The 16,954-nt window shown below is 39.9% G+C and overlaps 2 protein-coding genes across 2 annotated transcripts; both read right to left on the reverse strand.

Annotated features, from left to right (window-relative positions):
- Positions 1 to 85: 85 nt before the first annotated feature.
- LOC118241924 lies at positions 86 to 1,864 on the reverse strand. Its single transcript, XM_035529473.1, has 5 exons — positions 1,849 to 1,864; positions 1,451 to 1,611; positions 943 to 1,053; positions 539 to 757; positions 86 to 277 (listed from the first exon to the last, which is right to left on the reverse strand). The coding sequence occupies exons 1-5, from the start codon at positions 1,862 to 1,864 to the stop codon at positions 86 to 88; spliced, it is 699 nt and encodes a 232-aa protein (XP_035385366.1).
- Positions 1,865 to 9,454: 7,590 nt separating this feature from the next.
- On the reverse strand, positions 9,455 to 16,438 carry psmd3 (proteasome 26S subunit, non-ATPase 3). The gene is made up of 12 exons (XM_027016080.2): positions 16,130 to 16,438; positions 15,011 to 15,201; positions 14,541 to 14,678; positions 14,106 to 14,242; positions 13,457 to 13,647; positions 13,150 to 13,253; positions 12,809 to 12,923; positions 12,509 to 12,628; positions 12,122 to 12,225; positions 11,822 to 11,977; positions 11,413 to 11,463; positions 9,455 to 10,187 (listed from the first exon to the last, which is right to left on the reverse strand). Exons 1-12 carry the CDS (start codon positions 16,287 to 16,289, stop codon positions 10,110 to 10,112), a joined length of 1,545 nt encoding a protein of 514 aa, XP_026871881.1. The 5' UTR covers positions 16,290 to 16,438; the 3' UTR covers positions 9,455 to 10,109.
- Positions 16,439 to 16,954: the final 516 nt, after the last annotated feature.

Below are 16,954 nucleotides of genomic sequence, written 5' to 3' on the forward strand. Positions count from 1 at the left end.
AAAAGCCTGTATAAAAATAAATGTAGAAAAATGGCAAATTGGCACTCCAAGGTGCGTTAAGCTCTCTGGTGTGGGGTTGCGCAGCTCAGATTGTGGAGGGTGGATTTCGGAGCAAGATGTGCCGTAGGGTGCGGAACATGTCCTGCCCAAAGCTCTGGAGCTGCTGCAGAATGAGGTGGATGGCCACCTGCACCTGGTAATCACCATGGAGACGAGAGGAGAGGTCAGACGATGACCCGTGTGGTTCTGTGGGGGTGACCTTTGCCAGCTGCTGCACCTGGACACACATGAAAGGTCAACACAAAATGAATATTCTGGTCAATCTGGTATGAGAAAAAGGCATCAAAGATCTGGTACACAAGCATAGTGGTGGTGGCTTTTGTTGGGCCCCTGACATCATTGCTTTGCGATTTCAGTGCAGGAAGAAACTACATACATGTATTAATCCAAATGGTGAACAGCAAACCCCTTGTGCATGTAATGTAGCGTTGAGACCACCAATAAAGTCTCAAAGATACTCTTTAAAAAAAATGCCAACCTGATGGACATGGGCAGACAGGTCTCTGAGGTCTGCCAGGAAAGGGGTCAGTCTGTCTGAGCATGTAAGTTTTCCTTCCACTTCCTGCAGCAAATGCTGATGCAACTGGATGCCTTCTGCCATGTGGTTCAAGCTCACTTCCTGGAAGGGTACAAATGCCTGGTCATTGCCCAAAACACACAGGAGATCTAACACAGAACCCAAAAACACACAGGAGATCTAATCCAGAACCCAAAAACACAGGAGAGCTAAACACAAAGCAATTTTCAGTGCATCAGTGCAAAACAAGCTCATGATTAGTTTGCATAAACAATTGAAACACACTTGCAACGATGCAACCCAAATGCACAAATACTCAGAATTCAACACACTACGTAAGGCCCACTGCCCACAGAGATACTTACCAAGGTGTGTGTTTCTGAGATCGGAACCATCCTGGGTGGTGAAGGAATGGCCAACAATGTCATGACGAAGTCCAAGTTCTTCATCTCAGCAGAAGGCCCAAGAGTGAAGCCCTACGACGAGCCAGGAACAATAGACAATAAGCGTAACCTGCAGTTTAGACAACATGTTCCTTAGCTATAGAGAAAATCATTTTACCTGCTTCAGAATAATGCAAAATTTGAAGCTGCAGTGTAATTTTTAAAATACAAATTCAATCTACAGTCCCACTGAAAAACCGACAGATTTAAATGCTTGAATTTACAGATGTAATTGTTCTACCTTATTCTGAACCAACAGGTTTTACTCCATTATCTCATCCATTAAAATTTCACTCATTGTTAGTTCAAAGACACGAACATCTGCAGAACAATATCTTGGAGTGGTCTAAAGTTTTTTAACATCTCCGTTGCGGTTTGTGAACACATTTAGAACGATCTATAAACATTATACCGTAAGTGTCCGGCTTACCTCCATAATAACGCATGAGTGGTGTACTTCAGTAACATCGCTTAGTATCTTCTTGACCAAACTCTTGGCGTGCTCGACTTCGCCTATCAAGTCGCTGCTGTGCATGCTGCGCTCCTTGGGAGGCGCGGAGTAACACACGGCCGCCAGACAACACACCAGGGCTGTGGGATGAGAGAGAAAACCTAGTCAACCACCGCATCTATATTCCCACAGCAAACATTACCAGCTTCACTGCATTGCATAACTTTGCTAACGCATTGGCACAGTCCATCGAATGCACTACACTCAGTTAACTTGCCCCTGTACGCAGTAAACGCTGTTATAACGGTGCTGCCAGTGCACAGAGAATAAAATATAAAAAATAACGAACTTTCTTTTTTTTTTTTAATCACACTTACTTAGGAGAGAGTTCATTGTGTTTCAGGAGCGTATTGTTGCAATATCACTGAGAATATTCTGTCCGGTTGACACAGATGGAGAAAGTTGCAGGGGCCGTATTTAAACCCCATCTGAGATCAGCAAACTTGCATTGAGGAATCAGGGAAATTTCTCTCACTAAGTAAGTACGCTCACTGTTACGTAGGCACTGATGACTCTGTTTGGGATTAGTATGCTGAGACATGTTGGAGCATGCAGATAATCCGACGTTAAGCATAATTACAGGACTATGCGGAAACGGCTTCTAAAACTCTGTCCCAAATGTGAATATTTCTGAATTTATGATGCCGAATTACTCTCATTACACTCCCCACGGAAAAGTGGCTTATACATATGCTCCATAGTAATATAGTTAACTGTAACTCATGAAAGACTGGTCTTAAAAATGTAATGTTATATTTAGTGTTTATCGACCGAAACAGGCTTTAGCTCCTTGGATTGCCACGATCCTTGAATTTCATAATCTAAGGAAAACCAAACTGTAAACCGAACGTCAAATAACTGGCACACTTCCTTGTTCTATGCGTCATAACCGGGTGGGTTCTGCAATTCAGTCACTGATAAAATTGTTGACATTGTTACCTAATCCAATATTTCCCCTAAATGTATGGGCATGAGTCCCTCGATTGCACTCATATTTATTGACACATTCTATACAGGAAGGCAGGTGTCTGGATCCAGAGATACTTTCAGGCCGTTTTATGGCAGTCTGTAAACTTGTTTGGAATTTTGGCAAATTTGTATCTGTAAATTTTTCTCTGTGTTAACCCCACTCTCTTAATATTTGTTTTGTTTTTTTGTTTGTTGATTTACCCTGTTATAAATGCATACATTTATATGCTTGTTTGCAGATGCAATAAAATGCAACTAACCCTATCTTCAAACTTTGTGGGGCTTTTTTGTTGTTGTTCAGTTGTGTTTTGGTTTGTTTGTTTGTTTAGTTTTTGTTTTTTCTTTGCATTTACCTTTATAGTATAATTAAAGACTATTTGACATGTTAAGATTTTGGTTGAGCCCTATATGAGTTGCACAAGTGGTCCAAACCAGGGACTGAAAATTTTAACATGTGCCTTTGTTCCTTTGTGACTCTACGCAAAATGTATAAATTAACTAAATGTAGATTATTAATGTTCACAGTTAAAATTCACAATATTCACAGAATTTAATATTCACAAAGCTTAGAAAAATTAACAAAAATTTGACTCTGTTGGTAAACACTTATACTATGATATTTTATGATCCTTTTTTAAAATCTAACTGTGTGCATTGGTATTTGTATTAGTTATTTGATGAATAGAAAATATATGAAATGGACTGCACTCCAAGATAAATTTTCCACAAGGGGAGAAATACCCTCTCTGATTTAGAGATAAAGTTTTAAAGTTTTTCACTGGCAACATGTTAATATTTATGACAAATAAGGAATAGGTAATCAAAATTGCAGTGAAATACAAAGGTTTTCAAGAAAAACAGAAGACTACTTCATCAGCTGTGCAAGCAAAATGCTTCTGAAGTTCTAGGAGATGAAACCAATTTATGTTAGAAAAAAATTTATATTTAAATCATAACATTCCTTCCACATGGTCCTAAAATTCAGAAATCTATGAGTGGCTTTGTTCATAAATGTACCTGTAACACATCTAGAGCAGCTGCAGGCTACAGTACCACAGTACCATAGTTATAATCAATGTTTTCAATAACATAACATTAATATTTTTGCAGATAAAATTATTACAATATTATACTAAATCTATACAACGTCATAAATTATTTGTAGGAAGCCTTCAATAACAAACAAACAAATAAATATAAATGTAGATATATGATATACAATAGTGTAGATGTCTCCAGATTGCTTGAGAGAGCTGTTCAGCATTGAGAATGAGGTTATAATAAAATTAAAATGATAATAAATTTAAAATAAATAAAATTATATTAAATAAAATTTCAGTTAAATATTTAGCATTAAATCACCCAAATAGTTGAAACACTAAATGAAAATTCTAGTGTCCCATTAACATTATTTATATCTACATTTCATAAATTGTTAGTGAATAAAATGACTGTTGAATAAAATATAACAGGTGATTCCAATAAAATAAAATAGAATATGACAGGTGATTCCAAAGCTTTGAATATATTTATTAGTTTGATACAGCACATTTCTATTAACCTTAAATAGATAATGTCTACTTCATTACTGACTTTCCCCTTACTTATACCAGTGCTGTCACCAGGCACCCAGCCTGAGGGACATAGCCACTGGCACACAGACACACACTGCTCCCCATCACCTGATTACAGGATTCAGCCCTATTTAAAGCCTACAGGTACTCTCCTCCAGTGCCGGACACTGCTCAACAGTACAGCACCTTAGAAGACATGGCGAAGTGTAGCCTGCTCATCTGTGGGGCTGTGCTATAAGTCATCACCGGCGGCGTGTTTTTTTTCCTGTTTGCTTAAAGCTTGCGGCTGTGCTCTTTGTTTATTTCCTCGATGGAGAACAGACATTCCTTACTCATGCTCAGGTGTCTCGCCCTTCCTGCTGCCATCACAAGTGGATTTTACCTTATATATAATCTCTCAGAAATATTCTTTAGTCACCTTAGACACACATGAGAAAGAAAAATGCAAAGCAAAAGATGTGTTTGAGTAGTTGCTTGTGTGAATGTAAGGGTCTCTTTGAAGGGGGAACACATTGTCCATGACACCTTTAGGAACAGTTTTGTTAGGATACGGCTGTAAATCGGTGGTTTCAAGATTGGAAGGATGAAAGTGTACAAGTGGCAAAATGGTAAAGATGGTCAATTAAATATATTGATAGATTTTATATTATACTTAGTATTGTATTTTTGTGCTTACATATCAAGCTTTTCATAATGAGGCTCGAGCATGCATTGCTGAGCTCTTAGTGCCTCTTCATAATGTGAGAACTCGAAGGTCTTCACATGAGGCGTTATTAGTTGTCCGCAAAACTATATTTAAATCAAAGTGGGACCAAGGCCTTTGCAGTTTATACTCCAAAATTGTGGAATAATCTCCCTACTAATATCAGTCACTCTGACTGCCTACTGATATCAGACACTTTGACTCAACTCATGTTTTTAAAAACGTTTCAAGACGTATTTTTATTTTCTTGCTTTTAATAGTTATCTTAATCTATGTGTATTTTATGTTGGTGTGCACTTCAGTATTTTCTGTATGTATTGTATGTTGAATCTAGAAGTTTATTGTATTTTATTGTTTTTTTATAGTATTTGTAACCATTTTTATAAAGCACTTTTAGACATGCTCTGGAAATGTCCTATATAAATAAAAATGTACTAGTGTTTGAGGTTTTGTGTAATTTGTATGTTAACATGTGTTTTCTGCTTTTTAACTGATACATGAATATCATGTATACATCACACTTGGCATGGTATTTAGTTTTTCCGCCAATATATGGACAGGTTGTCTAGCGGGAGATTGTTTGCCTCGCAGCAAAGCGGCTGGGGTTCAATTCCCACCTTTGGTTTTTTTACTTCTCTGGTTTTACCTGTTCTGAAATCTAACTGTTTTGCACACAGGCCCACCCTCATTAAAATGTGGCAGCTCACCCAGTAGACTGTTGGTGTCATCACCCGTCTGTCCTGGGTTTAAGCCCCCTTGCAGATCCATAAATATTAGTACTAGAATCAGATAAGAGCTGCTGCCAAAACAAAAGGTTTTTGTGTTGTTTGCTTTGTGACTTAAGGTCTGTCATCGCAGATACTCAGATTATCTATCATTACTAATTACTAATTAACACTAACATTATCAATATGGGAAAGCATCAGCGATAAAGCTGATGAGAGCGCTGGTGTCTTGATATGTAAGATTGATAAGTACCATTGTTAAGTAATGTTGCATTGTCAGGCATTACAATGCAGGATGTTTCCCTAGAAAGAAACTGTCAATATCAAAATATCAGTAAATAAATTTTGATTGAAGTCTAATTCATCATTGTATATCCTCCTGAAACTCAAGAGTTTTTATTTTGATGTCTAATATTCTTTAAGTGTAACGGGGAATAAAACCATTTCAGTTAGAAACTGAAAACATGTTTTTATTTGTTTTTTACAGCATGTGCTCTACAGAGAACATGGGGACTTGATACATATCAATTGAATATATAATATTAACAAAACTAATATGACATAACTTCACAAACTGTAACATTCATGTGAAAATGATCAATTATTCTGAAAATGAATCTGAAATATACTGAGAGGTGTCCTACAGCTCAATACATTTAAATTTCAGTAATTCATAAAAATGAATAGACCTTAAAATGTTAAACTCATCTACAATTCATGTAAAATTCAGTTGAACAAATTTGAAATTCATCAACAATTTATAAAAATGTATTTATAATTCATGTAAATGAAGAGTATGACATTGGGTGGGAATGATCCATGTTAAATTCATCTTTTGAAATAATCTTCTCAAAATAAATCTACAATTCATGTGTGCAATGGAGCAATAACTAGCCAGACTCTTGCAGAAAATAATAGTACCACTTTACTGAAATAGGGTTAACCAGGAACCCAGTCAGGACAGAGGTGAAGGTAATAATCAGAAGAGCGAGCCAGAAACCAGGCAAACAAACAAAAGGTGCAAATCTGAAAAACATGGTCAAACACACATGTCAAAAACTATGAGAAATCCAATAGAAAAACCAGTTGGTATGCACTTATAAAAAACAGAGGCAATACCTCACAACAAGGAAGAGGAAATTCCTGAAATTCTTAAACTGTCCATTTCTTTCACTGGACAACCCTGTGTCAGTTGCCAGGTAGTGATTTTGGACGTCTTCAGCAGGTGCATGTGCTCTGTATGCGCTACAAAGTGTTGGGAACATACTGCTGTTGGGTGCTAGTGAATGTGCAGTTATTTGTAAAAACTGATTCTTTGGCATAGCAGAATGATGAGCAACAAAACTGGTTCAAATCCTAGAACATCTGTGTAAAAATTGTGTTGGCACAGAAACAGAGAACCAAAAGTATTTCTGGCTCAGATGTCACTCTGAAAAACAAGGTTGAATACTGAGGAACCAGGACATTTAAATGGAAAGTGGACCACTGGAACAAACTACAGATGTACAAGTTTGGATAATATGGAGCTTCATGAAAGGACATGAGACTATGGATGAGGAGAGACAGACAAACAGCTAGTTATCCAGTGCTAACACTAAAAAACCAAATCTCCCAACTTGAATGGATGAAATAAAGAGGAAAAAACACTGTCCGAATTGTACTGCTTCTGCACTTGCCATAGGAGTGCCAGGGTGTGGAGTGAACACACTGTGTGGTCCAACAGATAACATGCAGAAGATGATCATGACCAGATACCATAGAAAGGTATATGCTCTGTTACAGGGCAACAGAATCCTAATTGTAAATCAAAGGAGCCGTCCTAGGAGAGCATCACATAAGACCAGTCCTCAGTAATTAAACTATCTGAAAACACAGCACAATTGCCCAAAGCAGGAATCAGAAATGCAACAGCAAATGTCAAAGCAGGAGACAAACATGAAGAACTGTGTCTGACAAGATCCATGCCTAATGGCTAAAGACAGCTCTGCATGGACACTAGTGAACCAGCTGTTAGCCATCACATCCACAAGAACCAGCAATGAGCACTTGGTCATCTTTTTTGTCGTCATCCTATAATATACACTCTTAACATTATTAAGCATTCATCATAATCAAGTCTACCTTTTGATAAATAAATAGTAATTTATCTTAGGGATTTAGGATTTGCCATATAAAGCAGCTCTGCAAAACAGAAGAGTAGAAGGACCCGTTCACCAAAACTGTTCATCTCACAGCATAAACATCTTTGAGTCACAGTAATGTTCAGGAACACTGTAGACATACTGTAACATACTGGCCTGAGTGCCGCAGGGCGAGGGGCAGGACACGCAGACTCTCTTCGACATGGATGAACATTTAATTGAAACAAAGAAGACAGCACTCGTGTTACAATGAACGCAACACGGTTACTACTTTGCACAAACACGATTACACTTAACAACGGCAAGAAAAACGATTTAATGTTCACACATTATGCCAACAATAACTGACAACGCTGCACACAAAGACAAAAGTTTAAATACACAGACTAACAATACAGGTGTGTGCAGGTGTGCCTATGAACATGACCCTCAAGTGTCAGCACTAAACACAAGTGTCTATGGTCCTGCACAAGTTAGTTCTATTGTCAGCTACTGTATATATTGTACTGTGTACTATGAGCCACAGTGAGACAGACAACAAATTCCTTGCATATGCAAATGTGATTGGCCAGCAAAGCCTGGTTCTGATTTTAGTATTCTTATTCTGATTTTATTATTTATATTGCTAAGCTTGAATGTTGTGGCATTTCACCTTTAGCTCTTGCATGGAAAAAGAGTAACATATCTGATGAAGAATAACTTATCTGGCAGAACACACCATGTATTTTTCAGTGCCTTTTTTTGAAGTGTCCCACAGGGGAGCTTCCTGGATTCACTTTTATTTTCAATTTTCATAAATGATTTACCACGTTAAAACTTTCAGTCACTTGTTTTGGTACACCTGGAGTATTGCCCAGTGGTTTAGTCAAGTGCTTTTGAGAACAATCTAAAAACAATCCTTCAAATTGCAGAGAACAGAGCAGTCAGAAAAGCTCCTTTTTTTTGTGCCAATGTGTGTGATGCATAAACAATTAAACATGGCTTACTGTGGCGGCTAAATAGAAATTTTGTCTCGTTATTTATGCATAATGTTATTTTGAATAGGACATCCCATTTATTCTGTAAAAAACTACTATTTTCAGGTTGTCGTGGATATAATACACGTCAAGTGAGCACTGGCCATTTGATGGTGCCAAGGCCACATTGTAAGACACTTGAGTAGAAGTGCTTCGCATCAATATTATAGATTTTCTTTCTAAAAGTTTTTAAAATAAAAGCTGATGCACCTTATATAGATGCTATTGTGGTTATTGCTGTTTTTGATATTTTGTTTTGCTGCTGTATTTTGGTGTTGTATTTTATTTGTAGTTGTTTAATTTTTGAGTTTGTTTTTAAGCCAGAAGGGTTTTAAATATTGTTTCTCAAGTGGAAGCTTAGCAACCACTTTGTGGAAGCTAATGGGCGTGTAAATTTATTTGTATTTATTTTATTAATTAAAAGAATATTTGAAGACAGAGGCTTCAAACAGCCTGGACAGTATTACTCTAAGCATTTCATTAAAATTAATGTTCATTTTATGAATTGTGTTTCTTTTTTTTTGTACAGTAAATAATCCCACAAAGAATCTTTATATTCTTCAGAGGGAGCCTACTTACAATATAGACGTCAAAACTGAAAGAAAAAAAACAAGCTAAAATATTAACATTTCTTCAAGGTTCATATGCACAGCTAATGTGCTTTTAACATTCATATTTGCTACAAAAATAAAAGTCTAACACTGCAGTGACATAAAAAAAAAACTTTTTTTTGGCATTTGTAACTGAAGGGAAAAAAACAAAAACAACAACAACAAAAAAAAACCATACCATGAATGTCAATCAATCATAGAAAAGAAACTTTATTTGTACTTATCTTTTGTGAAACAAACAAACACAGCCTTACTAGAGCAAAAGTCCCTCGATGATACCTCAGCACCCAACTAGGTTACAACAGCCTGCCCACAAAATTCCAAGTTGGGAAAAATGTCAAACTGGGTGGGTGGGGGCCACTACCTACAACTTTATGCTGGAAAAAATGGTTGGCAGACCAAACTTCCCCTGTCTGTCACTTTCAGGTTTGATTTCTATTATGGTGCCACCCACGGAGACCACCATGAATACAGAAAGGCATAATAAACTATCATCATCATCATCATCATCTTCATGTATTTTACACCAACCACCAAAAATAAGCAACAACAACAACAACAACAAACATAAAAGAGAGCTGGTTCGCCAGCTCCCAGACTGTGGTGAATGAAAGCAGAAACCTGTCAGTTTCTGGGCGGTTTAGAACCAGGCTACAGGCCCTGATGATGAGCAGAGATACAGGCTGTGGGGAGGCAGGACCAAGGGAGGCAGGCTAGAGGGCTGGGCATTTGGACTTTTCTTCAGAGTTACTGAGGTTATGGGGGCAACCAGGAGGGAGATAAAGAAATAAGTAAAGAGTTAAGAGGGACAGTGGAGTATGGGGTTAATGTTTGTGGTATCACGGGAAACTGTCGTCGTCATCCTCTGCCATCTCTTTGGCAAACTCCAAATCCTGCTGCTCCCTTTCCCTTCTCTCCTGTAACACACACACACACACACACACACACACACACACACACACACACACACACACACACACACACACACACACACACACACACACACACACACACACACACACACACACACACACACACACACAGAGAGCGCGAGAGCGCTGTATGACACAATGCTAAGATATGGAAACAACCAGGGACTCTGGTCTATTCATCTATTTGCTACATCCTGTCAGCTAGTCACAGCTGCTGAACCTCTCAAAGACGCATGGACTACGACTCTTACAGGACATACATTCAGACATACACGAGGTTATGCTGGCGAGACTGAATGACTGGTGGATCATGACACTGCTGCTTGATGAATCAGTCGTGGAATTCTTGGAGTTGCAGCTGAAGCTCTGTTGCCTCATTCCGTGATACACCCAAGAAAACCTCACCCTTCCTTGATACTCTCTTAAATTTTCCTCTCATTTCCTCCTTTAATGCTACTCATTTGTTCTTCCCACCTGCTCTCACAGTGCTTTTGGACGAGAGCCACCAGCAGGGCAACGGTGGGGGTACAACGACTCATGCTTCCTTAATGACACTGCAACTTTTTTAACTGTTGCTTAGATAATGTCAGAAAATAGCTCAACTTGCTGAAATAGCTGCCCAATTCTGTTTGTGATATGACTTAACGGACATTTTGATTGGCTAACATCGTTCTGATCAACAGCCAGTTATGCTCTTTTAGGCTCCTGGCCAAATGTGGCTGTGTGATTTATGGGAAATTAACTTGGGTCCTGGCCACAGGACACATCCCTCATCCGTCTTAGCTAGAGTGCACCGCTCAGTGTGGGGTTTCCTCTGTGGTAACACAGTCTTCACTCAGCTCAAGTGCATAGCTTAGAAAAGGAAAACAATGTGCACAGTACATGATGAGGACGCAAAACCCATTCTCACTGTTCCAACTTAACTTCCCCCTTATTATTAAAGCTGACTCTGGAGGAAAATTGCTCTACATTTAAAATGTTTGAAAATACGATTGACTGGATATAATAGTTCTCAGGTCAACAAGATATACATCAGTTACATATCAAAAATCAAGGACTTAACATGAAGTGGTTAAGTTAAAAAGTTTAAAAAGTTAAAAAGTTAAAAAGTTATTTAATAATTCTGATTTTAGAAATGAATGCAAGAGACAGAATGGTTCACACATTTCTAGGTTATATGAGGAATTTCATTAAGAATTTAGGACCATACCTCGGCAGACTCCAGATCCTTATTATAGGCTTTGGGTGGGAATCTCATAGCCTGAAAGGAAATGCACAAAGTAAGTGATGACCAGTGAGAGACTCCAGAATTCCTAGTGGTCACAGTGATTCCCACCCATTAGGTGCTCAAAAGAAGCTGCACCTGAAGAGGCAGAAAGCACAGAGACAGACAGCCCCTGCTTGCTTGGAGCGGCATGCTGCCACACAGACAGTTGTGGACATCTTCTCTATATATCTTACCACCACTACAAACAGCATCACAACTAACTCACAGTACTTGCTGCAGGCATCACTCTGGTCATCTCTCTCACTCACCCTTGTATTTGTCACAGGAACAATAAAATTGCATGTGTTCCTACAGTACAACAGCATGTCTGTGGGGAAGGGCATTGATTCACCTTGACTGACATGTTGTGGACGTCCAGGCAGAAGGAGATGCGCTGGTGAAAGGCCAGCTGGGGCTCCCGAGTGCCATAGATGTCCATGGTCTCCTTGGACTGAACGTAACCCTTCTCATGGTTTATACTAGCCTCGATCACCCCGTCGCGAATGGCCTGTATGTTCAGGAAATGACAAAATATAGCTACCTGCTCCATCTGATCATACACCCTGATCAAGGGTTACTGAGTGCTGCTGGCCAATGGGATGGGCGTAGTGTTAGAAATGCGCAGGTCAGGGGGGTGTGGATGCTGCCTTACCTTGGCCACAATAAACTCTGCATCCTCAGGGCTGTCTAGCTGCAACTTCTGAGCGATGTCGGCCAGCGAGATCCGGGAGTAGGACAGGCTAATCATTCTTACACCTGCACACAGGACGTGCAGCAACATTCACACAAGGTTTGGGAAATACAATTTGTACAGTAGAAGGTCAATTATTTTTATTATGAACTAATTACTAACTATTAATGAATTTCCAAAATCTACAATGTTTATAACCCCTGTACAAATGTCAATAGAAAATGTAACGGATGGGCGATGTGTAAAAAAAAAAGGATTGAACAAGGAGTGGGGGGGGGGTTCAAAAATGCCTTCCAACACTTTTAATTATATGGTAATATTTAAGAAGCCCCTGTGTTGATCTCTCACCTGTTTTGATAACGTTGTGTCGCAAGCGAATGATTAGCGTGTACGTGCCATCAGCCTGGAACTTCTCTCCGAACTGATCCAGGACCTGGTTAAATTTGGCCAGGTTCCCAGTCCTCACCGCTGGAAATACACATAGACAGTAGCTCATTCTTCTGCCAATGACACAGTTTATCGCCATGTAAAAACACATTTCCTCCTACTTGCTTTAGGCATCTAGCACTAAAGCCCTGCTCTTGAGTAAAAGCATCTGGATTTCCTTTTATGATCTTGCACTTCTGATCGATGAGGAGGGGGAGTTACCCTGAGTGAGGAGGAAGTAGGGCATGAGGGATCTCTTCAGAGAGGGCTGGCGGAACTGCAGCCGGTCAGGAATCTCCCCCAGCAATAACTCCACTACGATCAGGAGCTTATGCACCTGTGAAAGAGAGAGAGAGAGAGAGAGAGAGAGAGAGAGAGAGAAACAAACAGAAGGGTCTATAAGTCCGTCTATTACACTGTCCCTTCAGCCCCCTGCCCCATGTACGTTCTTCCCAGTTTTCCAGCTGAAAAACACGTGTTGTTGTTCTTCCCAGTTTTCCAGCTGAAAAACATGTGTTGTTGCAGACGGAGCTGAAATGAGGTGAGTGAGCAGGTCCACTCACGGTCTGTTTGAAGCCCACTGCTGTGTGTTGTGGAGCTTTGCGCAATGCGTTCGTCAGGGTCCTCCTGGCCTCTGAGTACTCCAGCTGGATGGCCTTAATCCGCCCTGCACACATACAGGCACAGCATGCAACATGAAGCACGGTTGAGCTCTACACAGCCTACAAAGTCAAAAGCACTATTAAAGTTCTGCGAAAACATTAGATGCAGTGAGGACCACTGATTCTCTTCCCCAGCTGACAACAGCCTTAAACCTTCAGATACTCTGCACTCCCTACATGCATGTGCACACACCCTCCCCCCACTCACCTGTGTAGTAGAGGTAGCGGGCCCACTCGTTGTTGTTGGCCAGCTCTGGGAAGACGGATTTGGACACCAGCTTCTCAGCCTGGTCGTACAGGTTATACTGCAGGTAGTTTCGCAGTAGCAGGTTAAGTAGGGTGGCCTGGCCATCCGAGTCGTGGCGTAACGTAGCTGTCCTCAGACGCGTGTGCAGAAAACTACAGGTGGTTAAGATACAGCACCAAGAGTCTTTTCACGACTGCATCACTTTTTAATTCACAACAGGCACAAATCTTATACAGATATACTGCATTTATACAGATGCTGCAATGCTGCAACACAAATACATTACACTTACTAGTACTGCAGTTTCTATGACAGCAACAATTTCATCAATCCCACTGTAAGATTTCCTCGCAACTTGTTTCTGTACTCTTTGTTGTCATATTGTGATGATCAGTGAAACATCACAATATCAGAAAATAGCGTTTTGTTTTATTATGAACCAAAACAAACAAGTTGCGGTTGAATATTTGGAAAACAAGGTTGTGGCAGGTATCAGAGTGCTCCAGCCAGGTTCACAGTGGACCTTACAAGTCCAAGATAATTCCATTATTTCTCCCCATCATTTCTTCCAGAGGGAAGCACTGGGGTTAGAAAGGCAGAAGGAAGGCACCTGCGCACAGCATCCAGCTTGTTGAGGAACTCATATACACGGCAGTGGTAGTAGTAGCACTTGGCAGCCAGCAGGTCCAGAGCGCGGCGGTTCTGAGAGCTGATCTTCTGCAGCAGGTCATCAGACACCTTCTGAGCCTGAGACAGTAGAGGGAAACAGATCATGTGTTATAACTGTAAAGGCACAATGGAGTTTGCAAGATTGCAACCACTTTTTAACCAATTCTTTCCAATTCAGAGGGAAAAAAGGCACAAAAAACATTTACTAAAAACATCTGAAATGTACTAAAAGGGTACGCATTTAGTACATTAGCAGGCTACATTATTATTTTATTACCACATATGAAGTCTTATATCAGTTAATTTGGTCTGACTAGCCATCCACCGAGAGCATAAACATGTGATTCTGTATCACTGCAGTGTCTGGAGCACCTACCTCAGTGTAGCGCTGCTTGTTGGTGAGGTAGACCACCAGCAGGAGCTGCAGATATGCCTCCACCTCCGGGATTAGAGGAGTGGCTGCAGCCTTACCGGTGCGAGGCCTGAAGAGCACATCCCCCTCAGTATCCATGGGCTGAGAGAGAGAGAGAGAGAGAGAGAGAGAGAGAGAGAGAGAGAGAGAGAGAGAGAGAAAGAGAGATTAAAACAATAGGTAGACAGGACACAAATTTCAATTACAACTTTACATGTTATTCTGCTGCACAACCCAAATTTCTTTGCATCAAGAGATGCATTCAACCCTTTTGATGGAGAGATCAAACAAAAGTCTGTAGGCAAATAAAATTATATGTAATATAACTAATATTTATAGAATTGAGCAGAAAAGTTGAAAAACATTGTTTGGACTAATATAGAGCCATTTAAGAGCAGTGGTGGGTCTGTACGTGAATGGGCACTTCGGTGTACCTCTTCCAGGAAGCTCAGCAAGAACTCCTTGCCTGTGGCGTTGGAGGTGTAAAAGCCAGAGATAGCCTTGTGGAGCACGTTGGGGTTGAGCCGTCGGCTGGTGGAGGGTAAAGCACGCAGGGCCCGCAGCACAAAGCGTGGCTCCTTACCAGCCACTGCCTTCTCGATCTGCTTCACATGCTCTTTGATATCTGCCAGATTGAAGGAATGGATTTAACACCTTTTTCCTTTGCATTTTCTGCACACTGCTGGTGAGTATTTATTTCTTCTGGACCCCATGGTGAAACTGTGCTGAATCCACATGTCACTGCAGGACTGATGAGACTTGGTCAGACTCCTTCATTATTGCAAGGCCACATCCACTTACAACTGTCATCTGTGGGTAGCTGATTAAATTAATGACTTAAGTGATTTTTTAAATTAACTGATTAATACAGTCAACCTAAATCAGACTGAAGAGACAAAAATAGGTTCATGTACTCATCCTGCATTTTAGTGACACAAATAATTGTTAGATCCTCTTGCAAAGGCAGCCAAACCTTACTTGACACCTAAGTAGCTAGCTAGGATAAACGACAGCAGGGGCTTCAGGTCTCTTAGACGTTATTTATTTCCGCTTTACGTTCCTACAGCACGTAATCTAAGCAAACAATGGCTCCAGGACGTGAATTCTTTCTTTAAGGGGGATGGGGAGTTGAAAAGAAACAAAATATAGACAAGGACGTTGATAAGCTACTTAACATAACACACAACTTAATAAGACAAAGATAGCGCATGATGGCTAGCAAGCTAGTTAATGGTTTTCTATTTACTTAGTGACGCAACGTGGTTGTTGATCATTTCTTAACTTGGAAACATGAGCACCAAAACAAAAATTTGCATTCAAAATGTCAAGGAAAGCGTTTGCGGGGAGGAAAAACCCATAACAGATAGCCAACTAGAGTTTATTCAGGATTTTAGCCGACTAGCTACCTAGCTAGCTAATGCTCCAAGCTAACCAAGGTAAAGTTACCTAATACCACCATCTGGGGTCCTGATCGTTTCTTAAACCGAAGGTTAACGTGCATAACCGTTTGCTCCGGTCACTAAGGGCTCTTTCGCAGAGAGAAAGCACCCGACCTTCCAGGGTGATTGAGTCCTGCTCCCTCGGCGGCTTCCCGAGCGCGGCAACATCATCCTCCGTCATCTCCACATCTTGGTTTTCGGGCCCCGATTCCTTTTGCTTCTCAGCTTTCGGCTCCTTCACCTTTTCGCGTCTTTTTGACGTCAGTTCTTTCATGCTGCCGGCAACGCGAAGTCTGTTATCCTCCGCAGACAAATCAAGAATGATAACAAGGGACTAATGCCTAAGCTTGTATACTAACACAGCCGCTAGCTGGCCTTGGTTACCGCGGATAATGAAGAATGACTGGCAACTATTGAGGAGTGCAATGAATTGTGGGATTAAGACAAAAATAAATGATGAAAGAGAAACCGAACAGGCAGTGTATGTAGATTATCGAGAAGCCAGCGCCACGTTCGCCCTTCGTATATTTTAGCTTCATGTTTTTATACGTACAATGAAAATAAATAAATAAATAAATAAATTTTATTTTTTTCCCCATTGTACAATGAAAAGAAAATTACATATATATATATATATACACACACACACACACACACACACACACATATATATATATATATGTGTGTGTGTGTGTGTGTGTGTGTGTGTGTATATATGTAATTTTCTTTTCATTGTACAATGGGGAAAAAAATAAAATGTATTTATGTATTTATTTATTTATTTTCATTGTACGTGTAAAAACATGAAGCTAAAATATATATATATATATATGTGTGTGTGTGTGTGTGTGTGTGTGTGTGTGTATATGTAATTTTCTTTTCATTGTACAATGGGGGAAAAAATCAAATGTATTTATTTATTTATTTATTTATTTATTT

This window comes from Electrophorus electricus, chromosome 8, assembly GCF_013358815.1.
Source record: "Electrophorus electricus isolate fEleEle1 chromosome 8, fEleEle1.pri, whole genome shotgun sequence".
In the NCBI taxonomy this organism is placed as follows: Eukaryota; Metazoa; Chordata; class Actinopteri; order Gymnotiformes; family Gymnotidae; genus Electrophorus; species Electrophorus electricus.